Genomic DNA, 21940 nt, shown 5'->3' on the forward strand with positions numbered 1-21940 from the left:
GCCAGCCTTTGATTTTTTTCATCTAGTATGGAAATGTTCTCTGTCGATTCAGGGCATAATCAATCAATAAACTTTTATTAAATATCTACTATGTGCCACACTGTGTTAAGCACTGCAGATACAAAAAAGAAGTCAGTCCCTGCTTTTAAGGGGGTTACAATCTAATGGAGGACATAACATGCAAACAAATATACACAAAGTTAGCTCTATCCAGAAAAAAAATAGGAAATAATTAATAGAAAGAAAGCACTGGAATTAAGAGGGGTTAAGGAAGGTTTCCTGTAGAAGCTAGTCAGCAAGCCATCTGAAACTCAAAAACATCAGGCCATGGATATAGACCTAGAAGAGATCTCAGAGGCCACAGGGTCTAGCATCATTTTACAGATGAAGAAATTGAGGCCTAAAGAGAAGTGACTTGTCTAAGGTCATACTTAGCAGGTGGTAGAAGTTGGACTTGACTCCAAATCCAACCCATTATCCATTATGGTATTTTCATTCTGAGTTTTAATTTCCCAGTGGTAGAGGCAGACAGACATTGGAGATTTCTACAGAATCATGGCCAACATGTTCAATTCAATTTTCTAGACTTGAAGATACTCGATTGTGACATAGAAAAACAGTTGACCCAGATTCCTGCCACTCTGTATGCAATAGTGAATCAGCTAACTGACCTCCCCAAATGAGATGATATGCTTAGAGTACTTTATAATCTTTAAAGAATGAAACGTGCTGTGCTGCTGATAGTCTAAGGCTGATGCAGCTTTACTAATTTATAGCAAAAACACTAAGGCAAGACAATTGGGAATCTCGTCCCAAGCCAATGAAATTTAGAGGTGAAAGACGTAATTTTTAGTCCCTCAGCGATGTAGATACAATTGATCTAGGAGCCAAATTACTAGAAATAAGTAATTTCTTTTCCTTAATGGCCATATTTCAAGTGAGCTCTTCGATGGCCTAGTATTGCCCAACTCCTAGATCTAAGTAGTATTCTCCACTTGTAGTAACCATGTCATTTTTACATTGAAGGAAACCAAGGCAAACAAAGGTAAAGTGACTTGTTCAGGGTCATACAGTTAGGAAGTGTATATCCTATTTGCTGTGTGATTAGTTGCCAAAATAAATAAACAAATAAATAAAAGATTAAGAACTAAGACCACTGGTATCACAGGCCAATGGATAATTTAGTCAACTTAAATGACTTGACAATCCAGCCCCACAGTTTCATTTTTTTCTTTACACTGATAAATTTATCTTCATTAAATTGAATACATTTTGGGCAGTTTGAGTGTCAAGTTCTTTTTTTTTTTCTTGTCTTTCTGTCCCCAGTGGCAAGTAGAAGGTATTCAGTTTATATTTGTTAAACTGAATTGAATGAACATGAACAGTTTAGTTATTATGTGTGTATGAAAGTTATTTTATAACAGTTTTGAAAACAAGTAACCAAAGAGAAGCTGTTATTACTAATGTTTGCTTAAAGAAACACCAGCCTGGCTCCTTCAAATTGCTTTACCAATTGCCCTTTCTGAAAAAGAAATTAAGTTCTGGAATCTAGACCACATCATGGAGCCTAGAGTGATCAGCAGTTCTTTCCATACTATGCAGCAACACATGCACCCTTTTTAAAAATAAAACAAGGTCTAAAAAGTATGGCAATTTAAATATAACTTGTTGAAAATTTCAAGTGATCATACGCACACACATATATTCTTGAATGTATCAAAAGCAGTCGAGTCTATTGAGATGGCAGATTGATGCCATTGAAGGTAGCATGTACACATACTAAATACATACTTGTATAAAATATTCTAAGGAAGACCATAGAAGCTTTCAGACAGAAAACTTGGGTTTTACTTCCAGCTCTGTCATGTATTTGCTGAATGACCTTTGGCAAGTCATTCTTCTCTCTGGGTTTCAGTTTCCTTAACTATAAAATGAAGGGATTGGACCAAATGTTCTGTAAGGTCTTGGCCAGCTCTAACATTCTATGAATCTAGAAAATTCAACGGTCTCCAAAATGTCTTCACCTCATTAGTAACTTATACAATAGTATGTGCTTCATATAGGTTTGTGGAAATGAATCAAGACACAAATAAAATATAAATATGCACAGCATTTGATTGCCTTGATGCAAATATTAGACCAGAACAAACTGAACACATTATATTCAATATGGTATAATCTTCCCCCCCCCACCCAGGAAATAGGGGTTAAGTGACTTGCCCAGGGTCACACAGCTAGTAAATGACAAGTATCTGAGGCTGGATTTGAACTCAGCTTCTCCTGACTCCATGGCCAGTGCTCTATCCACTGTGACACCTAGCTACCCAATATTGTATAATTTTAATACCACTTAGACACACCACATACAAATCTTTGCAGTACATCAGAAATGAGGTATTGAAGAGGGATACAGATCACATAATTTGTTTTATACTTTGCTCTTAATATTTTCCTTTTGTTTAATTTAAAATATCAGTGTGGCATGTTAATAAAGAAAATGATAGATATTTTTAACAATTCAGCATAAACAATAAAAATCATCTTAAAATAGTATATTGCTTCATGAATTCGTTCACCACCTCCTCTTTTTCCCCCTTCTCAAGGGTTCATGTGGTATAGGTGGTGGAAAAATGTCTCTGAACTGGAAATTGGGGCAAGGCCATGAGTAGGGCCGGGTTACTGGGGCTTTGCCCTAGAGTCCTCAAATTTAGAGAGCTCTAACAGCGCTTAGAATGAGAGGAAAATAGATCTGGATCTGGAAGGGGCTTCAGTGGCCATTTAGCCCAAACCTCTCATTTTACAGATGGACGGAAATTATATATATATATATACACACACACACACACACACATACATATACACATATGTATGTGTATGTACATATGTGTATGTGTGTATGTATATACATATACACACATATGTATAGATGTATACTGTTTCAAGCAATATGCTAAGTGCTGGGAATACAAAAGTGAAAAAAGTCCTTACCCTCAAGCAGCTTACCTCCTAATAAGGGAGAAAACACAAAAGGGAGTGGTGACCAGCGAGGAATATTTTTGGTTTGGAGAGTTACAGAGATGAGGAATGGTGCCACAGTGAGACAGATTGATGTACCCTTTATAGTAGCAGCAGTAGTACAGATTTGATTGTGGTTCCAAAATTGAAAAGCAGGAATGGAAGAATACATTGAGTAGAACAGCTAGAGAAAAGATGATGATGGAGTATTGAGAGGCATTGCTGGAGTGCTGTATCTATAGTCCGAGGACCTGGGTTCAAATCCTGACTCTAACACCTACTGACTGTGTTATTCTAGTAGACTAGTCACATAACTACTCAGCACCTTGGTTTCCTCATCTGTAAAATGGGGATAATAATGATTTCAATATCTAATTCACAGGGTAATTATGAGACCTAGATTAAAAACAAAAAACACTGTATTTAAAGTGATTTGCAAACTTGACAGTATTATTTGAATGATACTTGTTATTGAGATTATTCTCATTATTTTCCTATTAAATCTCCCCCTGACTGGTAATAGTTTTTTTTAATATAAATTTAACTCTGTTTTTAATTATATCCTGTGCATAAGCAAGGATCATTTCCCATTGGTCAGCTGTATTAAAATGTTATCATACAACTCTTCAACCTAACTCTGCTATTCTTGTTCTGAAACATGATAGTTAATGAAGACCTAGATTCTAGGTTGAGTCAAGTCAACATGTCCCATGTGGGATATGGTGGAGATGTCTAGAGATTGAAGGAGACCTGGTCTGGGCACTTCCTCAAAATGGAGGTTCTCAGAGGAACTCACCAGTGGACAAGATAGCCATAGAAGCAAAGGGAGAAGGTTGTTGAAACATGGTGGCAGAATCCAGAGAGTGAAGCATGGCTACTCTGGTGCAATTTTATTTTCTTGATTTATTTTAAAGGACAATATCTCTGCTACTCTTTCTTTCCTAATTATAAATTTATTTCTGTTTTGTCGACACCATACCAGAAGGATAACATCTTGCAGTTCTTAGGGAAAAAAAACAGGGCTGGATATTTTGTGGCTTCTGCATGGTTGTTCTTTGTGTGGGATGTTTTATTTTAATAAAAGCAGGCAAAAGAAGTCTTGGTAGCATACTGTGCCCTAAGGTGGTTCAGAAGTGAGAAAACCACCAGCTCTAGTAAAAATTGCTTTTCCTACCACAGAGTGGCTGCTGACCTTCTAAGTATAACCAAAGGGTTAGAAAAGGAATCACATTTGCATAAAGATTCACACAGGGACTGCATGGATCGCTCATCATGAATAATTATGAAAAAGCAATCGACACAATCAATCATGTGGATGTGTGGGCTGCCAAAGCTGGGGTGCCTGCCACAGAATAGAAGAAAAAGTCCAAATGACTGACTAAATGCGTGGTGTTCTTATCCAGATGTTTTGGCATATCATAGACATATATTGTCAACATCTAAGAATTTTCAGTTATGTAAGATGTCCTGATATATTGTTATAAATCCCAGAGCGTAGTGCAGAGGCAACTTTATGTAGTTGAAAGAGTTACAAGTGGGAGGCTTCAGTTCAATTCTCCTTCTGACTCTTATTTGCTGTGTGACCGTGGGCAAATCACTTCAACTTCCTAAGCCTCAATGTGCTCAGCTATAAAATAGGGATAATATTCATTGTTTATTTGTATAGCTACCCATTTCATACTTCACAGCCTCACAGGGTTGTTACTGAAGCAGGATTTTTATGAAACTTTAAAATGATATGGGGTGGTGGTTGTTGTCCTTCATTCTTTTTTTTTCCTTTTTTTAACTTTATTAATTTATTTTGATTTATCAACAATCACTTCCATAAACTTTTGAGTTTTTAATTGTTCTCCCCTTCCCTTCCCACTTTCCTCCCCAAGATGGTGCACAATCTGATATAAGCTATACATATATATTCCTATTAAACATATCAGATGCTTGTATTGTTGAGAAGGGCTAAGTCTATCAATATTAGTCATCACACAACATGGCTGTTACTATGTACAACGTTCTCTTGGTTCTGCTCACTTCACTCAGCATCAGACCATACAAGTCTTTCCAGGTTTTTCTGAAATCTACCTGCTCATCATTTCTTATAGCAAAATAGTATTCCATGACATTCATATACCACAACTTGTTCAGCCATTCCCCAATTGATGGGCATCCCCTCAATTTCTAATTCTTTACCACCACAAAAAGAGCTGCTATGAATATTTTTGTACATGTAGGTCCTTTTCCCATTTGCATGATCTCTTTGGGATATAGCCCTAGAAATGCTATTGCTGGGTCAAAGAGTATGCACATTTTATAGCCCTTTGGGCATAGTTCCAATTTGCTCTCCAAAACGGTTAGATCTTTTCACAACTCCACCAACAATGCATTAGTGTTTCAATTTTCCCACATTTTCTCCAGAATTTATCATTTTCCTGTTTTGTCATGTTGGCCAATGTGATAGGTGTGATATGGTAGCTCAGAGTTGTTTTGATTTGCATTTCTCTAATCAGTAGTGATTTAAAGCATTTTTTCATACGACTACAGATGGCTTTAATTTCTTCATCTGAGAACCGCCTGTTCATATCCTTTGTGCTGTCCTTCATTCTTGAAGAGGACCGAAATGACATCACTATGTTGGAGTCAAGGTATAACTGACTCATCAGACCAACGGGAGCTCAGAAGGCTCCACAACAGGTCTGACACAAACACTCCACATGAACATTTGGGGCAGGGGAAAAGAAAAAGGAAGGGAAGAAGCATTTATAGAACATTTACTATGTGCCAGGCACACTGCTAAGTACTTTTACAAAGATTATCTTATTTGATTTTCACAAAAACCCTGTGAGATAGGCACTGTTATTATCCCCATTATATAGTGGAAGAAATTGAATCAAACAGAGATTAAGTGACTTTCCCAGGGTCACACAGCTAGAAGTGTCTGGGACCAGATTTGAACTCAAAGTCTTCCTGAATCCAGGCCCAGTGCATTATCCACTTTTCCACCTAACTGTCTAGAAACGTGATTTATTAGTTTAATAGAATTTATAGGTAAAAGGGGCATTTAATATCTTTTAGTTTTTCCCCGCTCCGATATTTCAGATTAGTGATCGTTCTATAATTTACAGAATTGACTTGCCTAGGACCATATAATTGGAATATATAAGAGGCAGAACTTACACATTCTCTCTCTCTCTCTCTCTCTCTCTCTCTCTCTCTTTCTCTTTTGTTCAGTCATTTCAGTCTCTTTCTCTTTCCTCAAATAAATAAGGAAACTCAAATCCAAAGATGTTAAGTAATTTGCACATGGCCCCAGAGCTAGTATATTCCAGAGCAAGGATTGGAAACAGGACATTTGACTTCAAGTCTAGTGCTTTCAGCTCGCCTCCAATATCATATCCTAATGTGTTAAAATATGGGGAAACCTCCAACTGATAAATGGCCAAAGGAAATAAATAAATAGTTTTCAGAAGAGGAAATCAAAGTTATATATAGTCATGAAAATACTCTAAATCACTATTGGTTAGATAAATGAAAATTAAAACTCTGAGGTAATCCATCATCCCTATCAGATTGGCTAATATGACAGAAAAGGAAAATGACAAATTCTAGAGGGGATGTGAAAAAATAAGGACACTAATGCACTGTTGGTAGAACTGTGAATGGCTCCAACCATTTTGGAGAACAATTTGGAACTATGACCCAAAGGGTTATAATACTGGGCATACTCCTTGACTCAACAGTACCACTAATAAGAATGTATTACAAGAGATCAAATTAAAAGGAAAAAAAAGTACCTATGTGTATGAAAATATTCATAGTATCACTTTTTTGTGGTGGCAAATACTTGGAAATTAAGGGGATGCTCATCAATTGAGGAATGATTGAACAAGATGTGGTACATAATTGTGACAGAATACTACTGTATTATAAAAAATGACAAAGAAAGCCTGGGAAGATTTATATGAACTAATGCAGAGTAAAGTGAACAGGATCAGAAGAACATTGTACACAGTAATAGCAATATTGTGATGATAATCAACTGTGAAAGACTTAACTACTCTGATCAATACAATGATTCAGGGCAGTTCCAAAAGACTCAGGATGAAAAATGCAATCCACCTTTAAAGAGAGAACTGATGAACTCTGAGTATAGATTTAAGCATATTGTTTTTCAGTTTCTTAATTTTTTCTTGTTTTTTTTTGTAATGTGACTAATATAGAAATATGTTCTGAATGTCTTCACATGTATAATGAGTATCATAAAGCTTGCCTTCTCAGTGAATGGGGGAGGGACTGGGAGAGAGAATTTCAAACACAAAAACTTAAAAGAATGAATATTACTGCTTTCATTTCTATGTATTCATACAACATCTCTTTAATAATGTGTTTTGTGATTTTTGCCATGAATCAAAGTTAATCTTGTAAAGTTATTGTTGTAAACTGGCTCTAGAAATTGAAGACCTAGGTTCAAACCTCACCTTTGATCTTTACTAGCTATGAGAACTCAACAAATCATTTAATTTTTCTGGGCCATAATTTCTTCAACTGAAAAATGGAATTAGACTAACTAGCTTCTGAAGTCTCTTTTAAAACAGTAGTCTATAACAATATACTCCTATGACTCCATTACTGATGATTTTTTTTAACCAAGGTGTCAATTTCCCTTTTCTGGCTCTGTAGCTTTTCCCCTATTCTCTAGGTCATCTGAAAGGTCTTCTATTGTGGCACAAAATTTTTTTCAGCATCCCGAGATAATAGTTTATATAGGCCTGCTGACTTGTAATCACTGAGGACACTGAGATGCTCTCTGACCATTTTCTCATAAATGTTGATTTTCAGCTTTCTATCAATCATTCTTGTTCTGCCCTTCTGAATTCCAAAATGATTTTTATTTGAAGAGAAAAAAAGGAGCAAAATAATAGTGAATAGTCTACCTTTTCACTGTCATACATCATCACTATCCCATTTACCCTAATCGATAGCATGGACTCTTTGATTTCATTCTTTCCACCAACATAGTTAAATAATCCTTTTTGGTTCTTAGCTCATTCTGGGCTTTGGCTCACCTAACACTACTCTTACAGAACTCTCACTCCTTTGCTTCCATCCTTTTTTACATGCCTTTGCCTCCATCTTCTAAGTATGCTTTTAAAAAATATGACTTCAAGAGTCAGGTTTTTCTCATTAGACCATTACATCCTTTCTTCATTGTTAAAGTAATTTTTTTTTTCTTTGTAGTTTTAGAATTTCATTCTTGAGAGATTCTCATCCCTCTGGGGTTGAATTCCCATGGATAATTTTATACCATAGTATACTACCTGAACCTTTTCTGAACCTTCTGAAGTCTATTCTCAGAAAAATTTAGGGCATGAATTAAATTTTACCCAGCATTTACTTCTTCCATCACTAACTCTGTGATGGCATAGTCCTCTAGTCCCTACTCTATGAAGGGGTCATCTTCTCTTTATTAGTAAAACCTAAGTATGGAAAAGTAGCTTTCCTTTATGTTTATCATAACTTTTAAAGAATAAAATCATCATTAAAGCAAGTCACATTGTTTTTCCATTGCCCTGACTTTGGCAGGGTGAATCGCAACAGACATCTGGCTAATTGAAGCCCTTTATTATTAAAATATGATGCATCCTTTCCTAGTTCGTGATCAATTCTGTGAACTCATCTAATTTAAACTTCTGTCCCAGAGGTCTGTACCATACTCAAATAACAATAAAACTTCCCTTTGTTCTTAGTTGATACTTATACAAATGTTGTATATCACATGCTCCTCCCACCCTTTGGTTTTATAATTTATTTTATTTCCTCAGATATCTACATATTTCCAATATGCAACACTACTCGAGTTTCTCACATATTCTATCCAGTCACGTGATCAGATGACTAAGTCTGATATACATGTATATATACATATATATGTGTGTGTGTGTTATATAGAGAATAAAATGTGTATTTATACATACAGAACAAAAATGGTTAATACATAGTTGAAAACCAACAAATTGAAGAAAATATTTGAAGAGCTCCTCAGTTCCCTCATTAAATTCAAAGTCACCGTGATTCAAGAACCCTAGTTCATCCTGCTTGTTACACATACTTTGTGTATTTTTATATGAACCTCTAAAATCATGGATTACATTGTCATTTCTTTTCTTGAATATTCTCTCCTGTGAACTACTTTTTCTCTCTGGTGTCTATGGCAAATATACATCCAAATATGTACGCATGTGTATGTGTGTGTGTGTGTGTGTGTGTATGTGTGTGTATTCTCTTTCTCCTGTTTTCAGTGTCAGTAGATAGGTAGATTATGCACTAGCCAGAACATGGTGGTTGTCTTTTGGTTGTCCTATTGTTGTTGTTGTTGATGGTTATACATAACTAAGGCAAAAATTTGGGCCAGGGAGCAGCTAGGTGGTGCAGTGGATAGAGCACTGGCCCTGAAGTCAGGAGGACCTGAGTTCAAATCAGGGATCCGGCCTCAGATGAAACACTTGACACTTACTAGCTGTGTGACCCTGGGCAAGTCACTTAACCCCAATTGCCTAAAAAATAAATAAATAAAAATTAAAAAAAGATTTAAAAAATTGGGGCCAGAATGGTAGAAAGCAATTAGTTGGGTTTTTTTTTTTTGCTTACTTTTTTTTTCAACTCCTTGCGTACACCAAATCCAAAATCCCCCAAATTGAAGTTAAGTTCCTTAACCTGGCCTTTCCATAGCTCCCTTGTGGTTAATATCCCTCCTGTGAGAGTACAGACCAGGTTTTAGTACCCCTAAAAAGCGTTGGAGGAGTACAGGATTCCTATCAAGGTGTAAGTAAACTTGGAAGGATCTTCCAAACTCAGTTGTCCACGTTTTTCATTTTACAGATGAGGAAAAAGGTTCAGAAAAGTTATACAATATTTTCCCAAATATTATGATGCTCATAACAATTGTCTGTGAGGTAGACAAGTTTCATAATAGCATAATATTTAAAGCTGGAAAAAAATCTGAACTAGCTCCTAACTGATTATTATTAGATGAGGAAACAACAAACCAGAGAAGTTTAGTGACATGTCCAGTCTCATTTAGCTTGTAAATTCCAGAGCTGGAATTCATGTTCAAGTCTTTTTCCTCTAAATTCAGTGCATATCCTACTAAATCATTCAGTCAGTGTCAACAAGTATTTATTAAGCACCTACTACATGCCATATACTGTGCTAGGCACTTGGGATGCAAAGAAAGGCACACCCATGCATTCATGGAGCTTACACAGTAATGGGGGAGGCAGCATGCAAACAACTATATAGATACAGGGTGATTACAGAGCAGGCATTCGAATTTTTAAGAATGGGGGAGACATGGATGTGTTGTAGGTGGTAAGATAGGGTGAGAGTGAAGATTAGAGAAAGGGTAGGGTTGATAGCAGGGTAAGCGGCAGGAGAAGATGGAAGAAGACGGGATCAAGGGGGCATGTAGCAACATTTGATTGGACAAGGAAGATCATTTCTTACTGTGAGGCAAGGTGAACAGGAAGATTGGGGAGGGGTGGACGTGTAAGGGATGAGTGATATGAGAAGAGGAGTAGGGATAAGGGATCTCAGTGAATGGCTTCATTCTTTTTGATTAAGTATGAAGTCTTTAGCTGAGGGGTTGGAGGAATCAGATCCTGTGAGAATGTAGGAGGTCTCTGGGGTAATACTCGGGAAAGAACTGAGAGGTAGAGGGACTGAAGGTCACAGTGAGGAAGAGTTGGGGGTAATAAGGCACAGTCTTATTATTATCCCCATTTTACATATGAACTAAGGTTCAGCAAAGTTAAGCAACTTGACTAAGTTCATCTGGTCAGTAAGTGCTAGAAACAGAACAAAGACCAGGATTTCTGACAATGTCTTTCCCATTACACTACACTACCATGCGTCTCAAAGTAAGCAAGTTTTCTAATAGATGTTCATACTTTAAACAACGTTAGATATGGTGGATGTGGTGAGAAGGTTAATTCTAATTAAAAAAATTATCTTAAAAAAAAGTAAAATATGGGAGTACCTTAACCCAAGCCATCAGATACAGTATTTTGAGTGATTCTTTGGTCAAAGATCCTAAAGAATGAGACTTTCCTTTAACTGTTGTCACTGAGAGGCAAGCCTGAAAATTAGGCTAATTAAATCTACCCCTGTGCCTTTTATAGGCAGCAATTAAAAAAAAATCAGGGTTTGATTGCACTTGATGAAATACAGTGATGATTTAGTACAAGCAGAAAGTGATGGAAAAGTTTTCAACTTAATTCCACACTCAGAAGTGTATAGATTAACAATTCTTCTAACACCATTCTCTTTACATGACCACCAAACATGGAAATAAATAATATATCAATTCTTCCTTAATTGTGAAGAGAATAACTGTGGCTCCTTGATGTCAGTTGCCGTTGTCTGTTATCCAAGATGGGGCTTGGTCACAACAAGGGGAGCCAGGAGCAAGGGGGCTGCTTTCTTTCTGGTCTACATGACAGTGGCTGGTTGAGAATCTGGACCTCCTTTTGACTAGCTTAAATTTCTTTCCTCTCACTCAGAGAGTGAGGACATAAGCCTAAAGTATGATCTGACCAGATCTTCCCAGTGGGTGCTTAGATTTTAACAATAAATACTGGAGCTCAGCTTGTCTCTCCTCCCCTGCAGTTCTGAGACTCTCTGCCATAGTATACAGAATACTTTGCATTGTCCTGCTGTTAATACACTTTTTTCTTATCTGAATTATTATTTTTTATCTCTTTGACTTTTTTTAACTGCATTTCATCTCATTTCTTTTTTCATCTTATTTTCTTTTGTTTCTTTCGCCACATTTTTTATTTTAAATAAGGAACTGGAAGTATCAGCATGACAGCAGCAAACACAGAGTAGGAAGCACCAGCATAAAGGGGCAACTCGGGAATGGTACGGAGTCTAAATAAAAGAAACCAATGGCCTCTAATAAAGCCATTTCCTCTAGAAAACTCTAGACAGCTCTAAAGACCATAGGCAACCAGCACCTCCCCCAATTCCAAAAGCAAAAGGTCCCTGAGACTCAAGCATAGCCCCCTGAGGAAAACTGAACTGCCTCAGTCAAACACCTTGCTCAGTTCAGGTAAGGGGCACTAAAAATGTCTCTCCAAACACCAACAAACCTCATCTCAAAGCCTGGCCAGGAGAAATATCATCATCATCATCATCATAATTTTTGTCATCATCATCGTCATTAAATATAATTTTTACTATTAATAATAGTAAAAGCTAAATTTTACATAACTATGTGCCAGGTACTGTGCTAGGTACTTTATAATTGTTACCTCATTTGATCCTTCAAACAACCCTTAAAGGCAGATATTACTATTATTATTATTATTTGTATTTTACATATGAGGAAACTGAGGCAGATAGAGGTTAAATGACTTGCCCAGGGTCACACAGCTTGTGTTTGCAGTCATATTTGAATTTAGGTCTTCCTGACTCAGGGCCTCCTACTCTATTCGCTGCCTCATCTAGATACCAGTAATTTTCTCACATCTAAGGCATTCTGTTTTTGCATGAAGACATAACCATACTAAAAACCTGTACCACTTTCTGATATTTGTCAGTTCCTTAGTGGAATAAGAAAAAATATGAAGGGGTGATCCCAATGGGGGTATGGTTGGGTGGAGCAAGGGCAAGACCTCCACAAACTTCTCATTAGAAAATAATCTTCTGTCCAGACTTTGTGAAGGAAGATGCAAGAGAGGAGCATTAACTAAATCCCTGATTAAATAAACAAGTATTTATTAAGAAACGCACAGTGCCTGGCGTCAGGAAGATCTGAGTTCAAATTCGGCCTCAGACGCTTATTAACTGTGTGGCACTGGGCAACTCGTTTAAATCCTATTTGCCTCAGTTTCCTTATCTGTAAACTGAATTGGAGAAAGAAATAGCAAATCATTCCAGTACCTTTGCTAAGAAAATCCCAAATGGGGTCACAAAGGGTTAGACACGACCGAAAAGACTGAAAAACAACATTTATTAAGAGTGTGTGATATATGATGCATGTATATACAGAGTGTGACATGTGAATGCAATGGAATATTATTGCACTTTTAAGAAACAACAATGGTGAATACAGGAAGCATGGCAAGACTTACAGGAAATGATGCAGGACCAGGAAAACAATACACACAATGGTTCCAATAACTGGGATGGAAAGATCTACCACAAATAATCAAACTGAATGTTGGGAAATTGCAAAGAACAAGGATGCCTCCAGTGTAGGAATTTAGGGGGGAAAGCTTCCTCTTACTTCCTTCCACACATTAGGATCCACCAGTATGGAACAGCGCACATCACATCAGGTTTCTTTGATGTATGGACTGATTTTAATGAATTTTTTTTCTTTTCCTCTTTAAAAAAAACCAAAAACAAAAAACTTTGTTGGAAGGTATTACTTTAAGATGGAGTGGGGAAGGGATAGAAAGAGAAATCTAAGTGATGTAAAAAAAAGATCAATAAAAATATATATTTTTTAAAATATAGTCCCACTGTAAACTACCTTACTCAGGCCTCACCAGGCATTTTGTCTTCAGTTCTTGGTGCCATAGTTGAAAGGAAAATTTAAGTTTAAAGAAACTCTCAAGCTAGTGAATGTCCCGAGAAAGGCAAATGTGAGAAAACTCAAAAGTAGGAGCCCCGTTTTGAAGTCTTTTAAATGTCACAGGCCTTTTTACTTTATCTTGGAGCCAATGGAGTTTATTGAGTTGGGAGATGACATGGTGAGACCTGCACTTTAGGAAAATCACTTTGGCAGCCGGGTCATCCCTTCTCTCAACGAAGATGGATTGTGATGGGGAAAGGTTTGAAACAGGGAGGTCAGCTGAAAGCCTATTCCAATGGTTTAGTTGAGAGGTGAAAAAAGCCTGAACTAGTTTGAGTGTAGAGAAAAGGATGAGTAGGAGAGATATTGTGATGACAGAAATAAGGCTAGGTAACAAACTGGCTCTGTGGGACAAGTAGGAATGAGGAGTAGAGAATGACACTGAGTTTTCAAGCTAGGGTGACTGGGATGATGGCTGAGCACTAGAGAGTTAGAGAGAAGTTTGGAAGGAAAGACAATTCATTAACTCAGTTTTAGACGCGTTCTGTTTGAGGTGTCTGCAGAACATGAAGTTTAAGATGTCTAAAAGACACTTGGTGTAGTGAGAACGGATTTCAGAAAAGAGCCTAGAATTAGATATGTAGATCTGGGAATAATCTGCATAAAGAAGGTAATTAAACCCACAAAAACTGTGGGTTCATCAACTAGTGAATGAATAGAAAAAGCTTATTAAGCACTTTCTTTGCGGGAAGCACTGTGTTAAGCTCTAGGGGTACAAACAGAAAGGTCAGAAAGTCCTATCACTAAGGGATCTGACATTCTACCTAAGGAAGACAATACAAAAAAAAATTCAGCTGCAAGGCAGATGGAAAGGCTCCATATTCCTAAAAGATCAATGGAAGTGTGGGTAGCAAGACTCAGGTATCATTAGATGAAAGTTTGTGGTTTCTAGAAAGCTTAGAGGCAGGGTAGATGATTAAACCTTAGGATGTAGTGCCAGTGCAGATGGTAAGGCCTGGTGGTCCTCTATTTGACCAGGAGGAATAAAGTTGGTGACTTTCATGACATCTAAGCCATGTGAACCTTTAATAGCCACTATGGGTTCTGAGAGGGTGAGTCAGTCAGTCAACCAGCATTGAATAATTGCCAACTGCATACCATTCATTGTGCTAAGCAGTGGAGATACAATGAAAGGCAAAAACCAGGCCCTTCTCTCAATAAATTCACAGTGTAAATAGGAAGCCAACATAAAAATGAGATAAATGGGATCAAATGGGGGTAATTTCAGAGGAAAGACATTAAAATTGAGGAGGACTGAGAAAGGATTGTTGCAGAAGGTGGAATTTTAACTGAGACTTGAAGAAAGACAGGAGTGTAGAAATGAGGAAGGAAAGAGCCCCAGGTATGCGGCACAGCCAGTGAAAACACTAAATTGGAAGACGGAGTATTGTGTGGGAAGAATAGTGAGAAGGCCAACGTCACTGCATCACAGAATACATGGAACAGAATAAGGTATAAGAACACTGGAAAGATATGAAGGGACCTGGTTATAAAGGGCCTTAAAAGCCAAACAAGATTTGGAGGTAAAAAGGAGTCACTGGAGTTTATTGAATGGAGGAGATATTATCAGAAATGCTTTAAGAAGATAAATTTGCAATATAGCTAATGTGAAAATATGTTTTGCATGACTTCATATGTATAATGGGTATCATATTTCTTGTTTTCTCAATGGCTGTGGTAGAGATAAAGGCAGAGTGAGAATTTGGAAATGAAAATATTTCTTTTTAAATAAAATAAAAAAGAAGATAAATTTTGAGCACTGAGTAGAGTAAGGACTGGAGTGGGAGGAGAGTTGAGGGAGGAAAACCAAACAGTGGGCTATTACGATAGTCCAGATGTGAAAAGATGCAGGTGTCAGGGTGGTGGCAAGTGTCTGAAGAAAGAAGAGGGAATATAAGATAGGTATTATGGGGCAGATAGATGGCACATCAGATAGAGAACAAGGCCTGGAGTTCGGAAAACATGAGTTCAATCAAATCTGGCTTCAGACATTTACAAGTTGCACGTGTGGCCTTAGACAAGTTACTTAACTTCTGTTTGGCTCAGTTTTTTCATCCATAAAATGAAGATAATAATAGCACCCATCTCCAAGGGTTATTGTGAGGATCAAATGAATTGATATTCATAAAGTGCTTAGTACAGTACCTGGAGCACCGTACCTATAAGCACTATATAAGTGACAGTTTTTATTATTGTTGCTGTTACCACCAGGACTGAACAAGTAATTGGATGCGAGGAAAGAGTAAGGAGTCAAGGAGGACATGCAGGTTGTGGGCCTGGATTACTGGGAGGACAATGGTAGCCTCAACAATAATAGGGAAATCTGGAAGAGGGCAAGTTTGTGGGGCTGGGGAGGGTTGGGAAGGAGAGGATGATGAGTTCAGTTCTGGACAAGTTAGATTTAAGATCAAAATATTCAGTAAGCAATTTGATGTATGAGACTACAGTTCATCAGAGATGTAATAGCTGGACAAATAGATCTGAGAGTTATCTGCTTAGAGACTAGATCATTAAAATCATTGGGACTAATGAAATCACCAAGTGAAATGCTATAAGGGGAGAAAAGAAGAGGGCCTGGGACAGGACCTTAGAGGACAACCATGGTTAGTGAAAATGACCTGGATGAAGATCCAGTAAAGGAGACAGATGTTGGGAAACATTTCCTAACAATTAGAGATATCCAAAAGTGCAATGAACTGCTTGGAAAGGTAGTGGGTTTCCCTTCATTGGGGATCTTTAAGAAGAGTTTGTATGACCACTTATCTCATATGTTATGTTGGTGATTCCTTTCATGTAGGTTGGACTAGATGGTCACTGAGTATCCTTCTAATTCTCAAATTCTGTATTTCAGTGATTCTTTGAAGAGCCAGAAGAGAACATTCCTAGTCTTAGAATCCCCCATGCAAAGTCATGGAGGCAGGAGATAGAATTTCACCCTGGCCAATTTTCACACTGGCCAATAGGCTGGTTTGAGTAGTGTGTAAAGTGTATTACAGGAAACAATCTACATTTACCCTGGGAAGGTAGTCTCGAACCAGATTCATCAGACTCTAATTTAAGCTTGAGTAAATTATAGGATCTCAGCTCAGTCATAACCTAGTGCCTGCCATACTCGGGGGCCATTCAGTGCCCTTTTACTTCTGCCCTTGTGTTAATCACTTTGCTTGTTTAGCAAAGCAGGTTTTAGCAGTGCACATTCCTAGGTAAATTTCTTATCAGGAAATATGACTTTCTGCAAATCTACTTGTTTATATACTACTCCATACTCCTTAGGGTAAGGTGAAGAAGAAACAATTTTAAAAAATCCCTGTTCTTAGCACATTTTCTTCCCATGTTCTCTTAGGAGAACATGATTGAGCCTCCATGATTAAGTGCAGCTGTTAATACTGTGCTCTTGGCCAGGCTTTCTACACTGATTGTTTGGTTGTAATAAATGGTGAACCACAACAATAGTACACAATCATCAATGCACAGGGACTAAGGATAGAAAACAGCTCTTCTTCAAAAAGCTCACTTTGTTTTTCTTCATCAGCTCCCACACCACCACGTTATTGCCAAAAAAAAAAAAATCTGCTTTCAATTGTGGTACTTCTCAGTCTAGCATTTCAGTCTATACTTACTGGGGAGAAAAACAGTCATTAAGCAATATAAGGTGCACTGAAGTCTTCCTCAGGAGATTCAGCATAGTATGGGTGTTGTTGTACTGGCTTCCCTAAGGCTATGCCAACAAAATATAAACTCTGGCTGGTGGTTCCTACCAAGCTGAAGCTGTAGCAAATACAAAGCCCATTGACTTGGTATGTGCCTGTTTTTAAGAGGCTAGACTAACTAAGCACAAAAAGGCTCATTGATTTTCTGGCACCAGAGGATCCCTTATTTAGCTTCAGAAACTCATTGAGTCATTTACTTAGGTCCAGAGGAGTTGAGATCCATTGGTGGATGGAGTAGACTCACTGATGAAACCACTTGCATCCCAGGATCAGAGATTTAAAACTGAAAAGAACCTTAAACATCATCTAGTTCCATTCCCTTATTTTAAAGAATGTGAAACTGAGGACCAAAGAGGGGAAATGATTAGACCAAAGTCAAATAGGCAGTAAGCCTCAGAGGTAGGATTCAAAACTAGGTTTTCTGTCTACAAGTGTAATGTTCTTTCTACTGCACCATGCTTATAATTTTGGTGTTAGCTAAATACCATCTAAGAGTGACAAATGACTCAAATAAGATGAGGAAAATGTCACTTTTACATTAAACTATTTTCAAGTTAATGACAAACTCAGCAACTATTTAGCTTCCTATTGAATTTCATGCAATTCTATAAGCACTTTCCAACTACATATGCACCTTCTTATAGCATATGTGCCCAGGTGGTTAGGCAAGATGTCCTTAAACATTCCTTTCCACTCTGAGATTTTATGAATGAATGTTAGTCACTGGGTACCATCACAACTACTCTGATGGCAACAAGAATCTTCAGGTGCTTACCTCCTTCTTGGTGAATTTTGGGGAGTGATCATTTTTGTCATCAATCAGGATAGTAGCCGTTGCTGTGCCAGTTAAGCCAACATCCAAACCAGCCATATCCTGAGCTTCAATGATCAGTTCATACTTAGGGTTTTCCAGAGTCTAAAGAAAAAAGACAAAAGTTTTTGTTTTAGCTGTGGTTTACTCTTCAGAGTGGCTGAGACAGAGGCTGGCTTATGGGGTATTATGCAAAGCCAATGATTCAACCAACAAGTATTTATTAGGCACCTACTATGGGCCAGGTGTAAAGTTAGGTGATGCAGATACAAACATAGAAAAGAAGCAGTTGTTGCCCTCAAAGAAGTTGCATCTACTGGAGGAAACAACATGATACCTATAAATAAATACTATATATGTGTATATATATGTATGTATATATACATACATATACATGTGTGTATGTATGTGTATATGTATTCAATATATATATTTAGCATGTATATGTGTGTATATATAGTATATATATAGTATTCAAAAAATTCATTTTTTATCTTAAGTATTATAATCCACTAATGAGGCTTCTCTTCTCTATTCCATGGTCACACATCTAAGCATTTCATTTTGTTTCATGCCTTTCAGAATTAATATGTTCAAAAGTATTTACTCCATACTTATTAATTGCAAGTTACCATACTAGTTATTATAGGATACTAAGATAAATACTTCACATTCCTTACAATAGCAAGGATTTATAAAGAGCTTTAAAGTTTGCAAAACACTTTATAGATATCTTATTTGATCTTCAAATCCCTGAGTGGTAGGTATTAATATTATGCTTATTTTACAGTTGAGGAAACTAAGGCAGACAGTAGTTAAATGAGTTGTCCAGGGTCACACAGCAAGTTAAGTATGAATCTAGATTTGAACTCAGGTCTTCTTGAATCCAGGCCAAGTGCTCTATCTACTGTATCACCTAAATGACCCTCATCTTCAATATGTTTAGTAGTCAGATATGATATATAACCCAAATAATGATAAAGTAATGCAGAGTGCAAAAGTACATAAGAGAGGAGCAAAGTGACAAGTAATCAGCAAAGGCATAATGTCAGAAGCAGTATGTGAGCCAGAAGCGTACAAGAACGGGCATCATTTCAGCTAATAGGGGAAGGGCATTTCAGACAAACTAAGTGAATGACATATCCAGGGAAAGGGGGGGAATGAGGTAGCAGTGGGATCCCCTTCGTTGCAGGCTATTAGACAAAAGCTGCAGACTATCTGTTGAGCATATTATAGTCAGGCTTCTTTTTTTTCCAAGTGTGATTTGTATCAGATAGTCAGTGAGATTTCTTATTAGTTTAAAATTCTGTGGTTCTGTCTTTGGATATAGTGTAGGGTGGTACAGGAGGGAGTATAGTGGGATACTGTAAAGGAAGACTAGAGTCAGAAAGAAAGACAAGGGCTTTAAATTGCAGGATAAGTAACTCAGACTTCATCCTATAGTCAACAAGGTTTTTGAATGAGTGGACTAAACCATGCATTAGAAAGAGTGATCAGAATGCAGAGCTGAATTTGAAAACAATGAGAACACCAGAGATATAACTAGGGCAGAATGTGAAGGGTTTTGCTCCTAGGCACTGCAATTCAGATCACCATGACAGTGTTCATATTCTGTAAGAATGTAGAAACAATTGAACTTGGCACTTACTTCATAAAAATAATTAGTTAAAATAGGAAGCTCTAAATTGGCTCACTTTCTGGCTTTTCTCTCCTGTGGCTAGCTTAATCCCCACCCCCCATTTCTTGCTACTTCCCCCCACACCACCTTCTTGGACTCTTCCCCAGGCAATCTCAGTCCTACTCCCAACCTCAGTAACTTCTTTATAAACAGCTTTGAGGTATCTAAAGCTCTGCAATCTAGGTCTCCTCCCTATGGGATGGTGTACTGGGGCCTCTCTCCCTAACAGAAACAAAACAAAAACAAGAACCGAAGAGCTTCACAGAAATTTGCCTGTATAAAGTTGATTTGAGGCCAGATTTTATGCTGCTTTTGCAGGGTACATTTCCTGAATCATGCCCTCAGTGCCAAAATTGCTAATTATGGCTCTGGAGAGCAGTATCTAGAGAAAAGCACTATAAAGTAACAGGTCCTGTGCCATACAAGTATCCATATGATGTTTACAGCTCCCTGAGTGAATGTTCCAAAAATGATCCACCTTCCTCAAGCCCAAACCTAATTTCCTAGCTTTCTCACGCTCAGCAGATAACCTTTCCTCTAAATTCTGACACTGACCATCTGAAGCAAGTTTCCTCAACTTATTTCTTTTTTACCTCATTATTCCACTACCTCCTCATTTACACTCTCTTTTTCCCTGATCTCAGAGCAAGTAGTGAGCCTACTTTGTGCCAAATCCATACCCTCCCCTTGCATCCCATATGGTGCTCTACAGCCTCTTCCAAGATCTTGCTTCGTCCATCATCCTCTATTCTCCTCAATCATATTATTCAAAATATAATCTGCTTCTGCCATATTTTATTAAATTACTGTACTGAAGGTTCTTATCATACAAATAAAAGAACACAATGTCTTCAAATTGATACTATCAGTACCATCTCTCAGATAGCCACAATTATTCTGATATAATCCTCTGTCTTATGTAAAGGGTGAGTTCCCTGTTGCAAGCACAAGCTGTCCTCATTTCTTATTACTCCTCACATCTCAGATAGCATTTTTAATATAGCTCCAAAGCATTTGTTATTCAGATTACTTTTCCTTTCAATTTTTCCCTTCTATCAGATACTTTATTTTGCTAAAAGTACTTTCTACCAGAATTGTTTATACTCTTTTGGCAGAAACTGTACCTTAGTGAATTTTAAATGATAAATAATAAAAAGCAAACTAGTTAATTCTCCTTCTCCTGGAGTAAACACAGCTGTTTTGGGCTTCCTCAAGAAAGTGTTGAAGGAGCTGAACAGGAAGGCTGAACTTGACTATGGTAATATAATACCTTTGTAATATGGGGAATGAGCTATTTTGGATAACAATTTTGATTTTCTGGTTAACTGAAGGTAAATATTTAAGCTTCTACTCATTTTGTTTCAAAATTTTTTTATAGGAATCACCGACTTTAAAAAATGGAACAGTTTCATAATATAATAAACTCTATAGATCTAGAAATATTTGAGCACAGGTCATAGGAACACTTGCAAAAGATGGTGTTTGCAGAAAGGATTCATGCATAGATTTGTGGCTAGATGGAGTAAACTCTAAGGTACTTCTTCATTCTGAGACACAGTCTGTGATTACATGACGCACTTCCCTACCTTCGTATGAAGACAACAGTATATGGGCACATAGGTGACCTTTCCTTGATGAAACAAAACCAATTTTTAAATAAATATCTGAGTTGTGTTATAGGTGGAGTCATTTGGGGATATAGGTTATAACATACCCTAGAACAGTGCTTGACACAAAGTTACTGCTTAAAAAGTTGTTGAGTGGATTCTTGACTGATTCTTTAATAAAAACTTGATTTAATTTTTTTTTCAATATCTTATTAAAGTGAACAGTCTTAAAGGTGTATGATTTCCTGGATAGCATCACATATTTATTTTGAAGCTAAATGAAATTATGACTTAAAAGCTGACACATATATTTCTTCAGTTGTATTCAGGCCCTCAATGAAGTCTTATTTTTCATTGTCTTTTGACAACATTCAAAATATTATTTTATTTCAACATCAAATAGTCATAGAATTTTGAGGGGGTAGGGAGACCAGACTTGGAATTTCATTGGTATCATGAATTCCTGTGAAGAAAATTCTGTTTACA

The 21940-nt window shown here is 37.2% G+C and overlaps 1 protein-coding gene across 2 annotated transcripts in view; it reads right to left on the reverse strand.

Annotated features, from left to right (window-relative positions):
- The window catches only part of CDH13 (cadherin 13), a 1255388-nt gene that overhangs the window by 147276 nt on the left and 1086172 nt on the right, over positions 1–21940 (reverse strand). Inside the window, exon 8 of one of the 2 annotated variants that reach the window (XM_027850547.1) lies at positions 18134–18274. The exons of the other annotated variant lie outside the window; for it this stretch is intronic. Coding sequence (XP_027706348.1) covers positions 18134–18274 — 141 coding nt within the window. The remainder of the gene's footprint in view (positions 1–18133; positions 18275–21940) is intronic. 2 annotated transcript variants of the gene reach the window in all.

The sequence above is a fragment of the Vombatus ursinus genome, unplaced genomic scaffold, assembly GCF_900497805.2.
Source record: "Vombatus ursinus unplaced genomic scaffold, bare-nosed wombat genome assembly UNPS02009062.1, whole genome shotgun sequence".
Taxonomy (NCBI): domain Eukaryota; kingdom Metazoa; phylum Chordata; class Mammalia; order Diprotodontia; family Vombatidae; genus Vombatus; species Vombatus ursinus.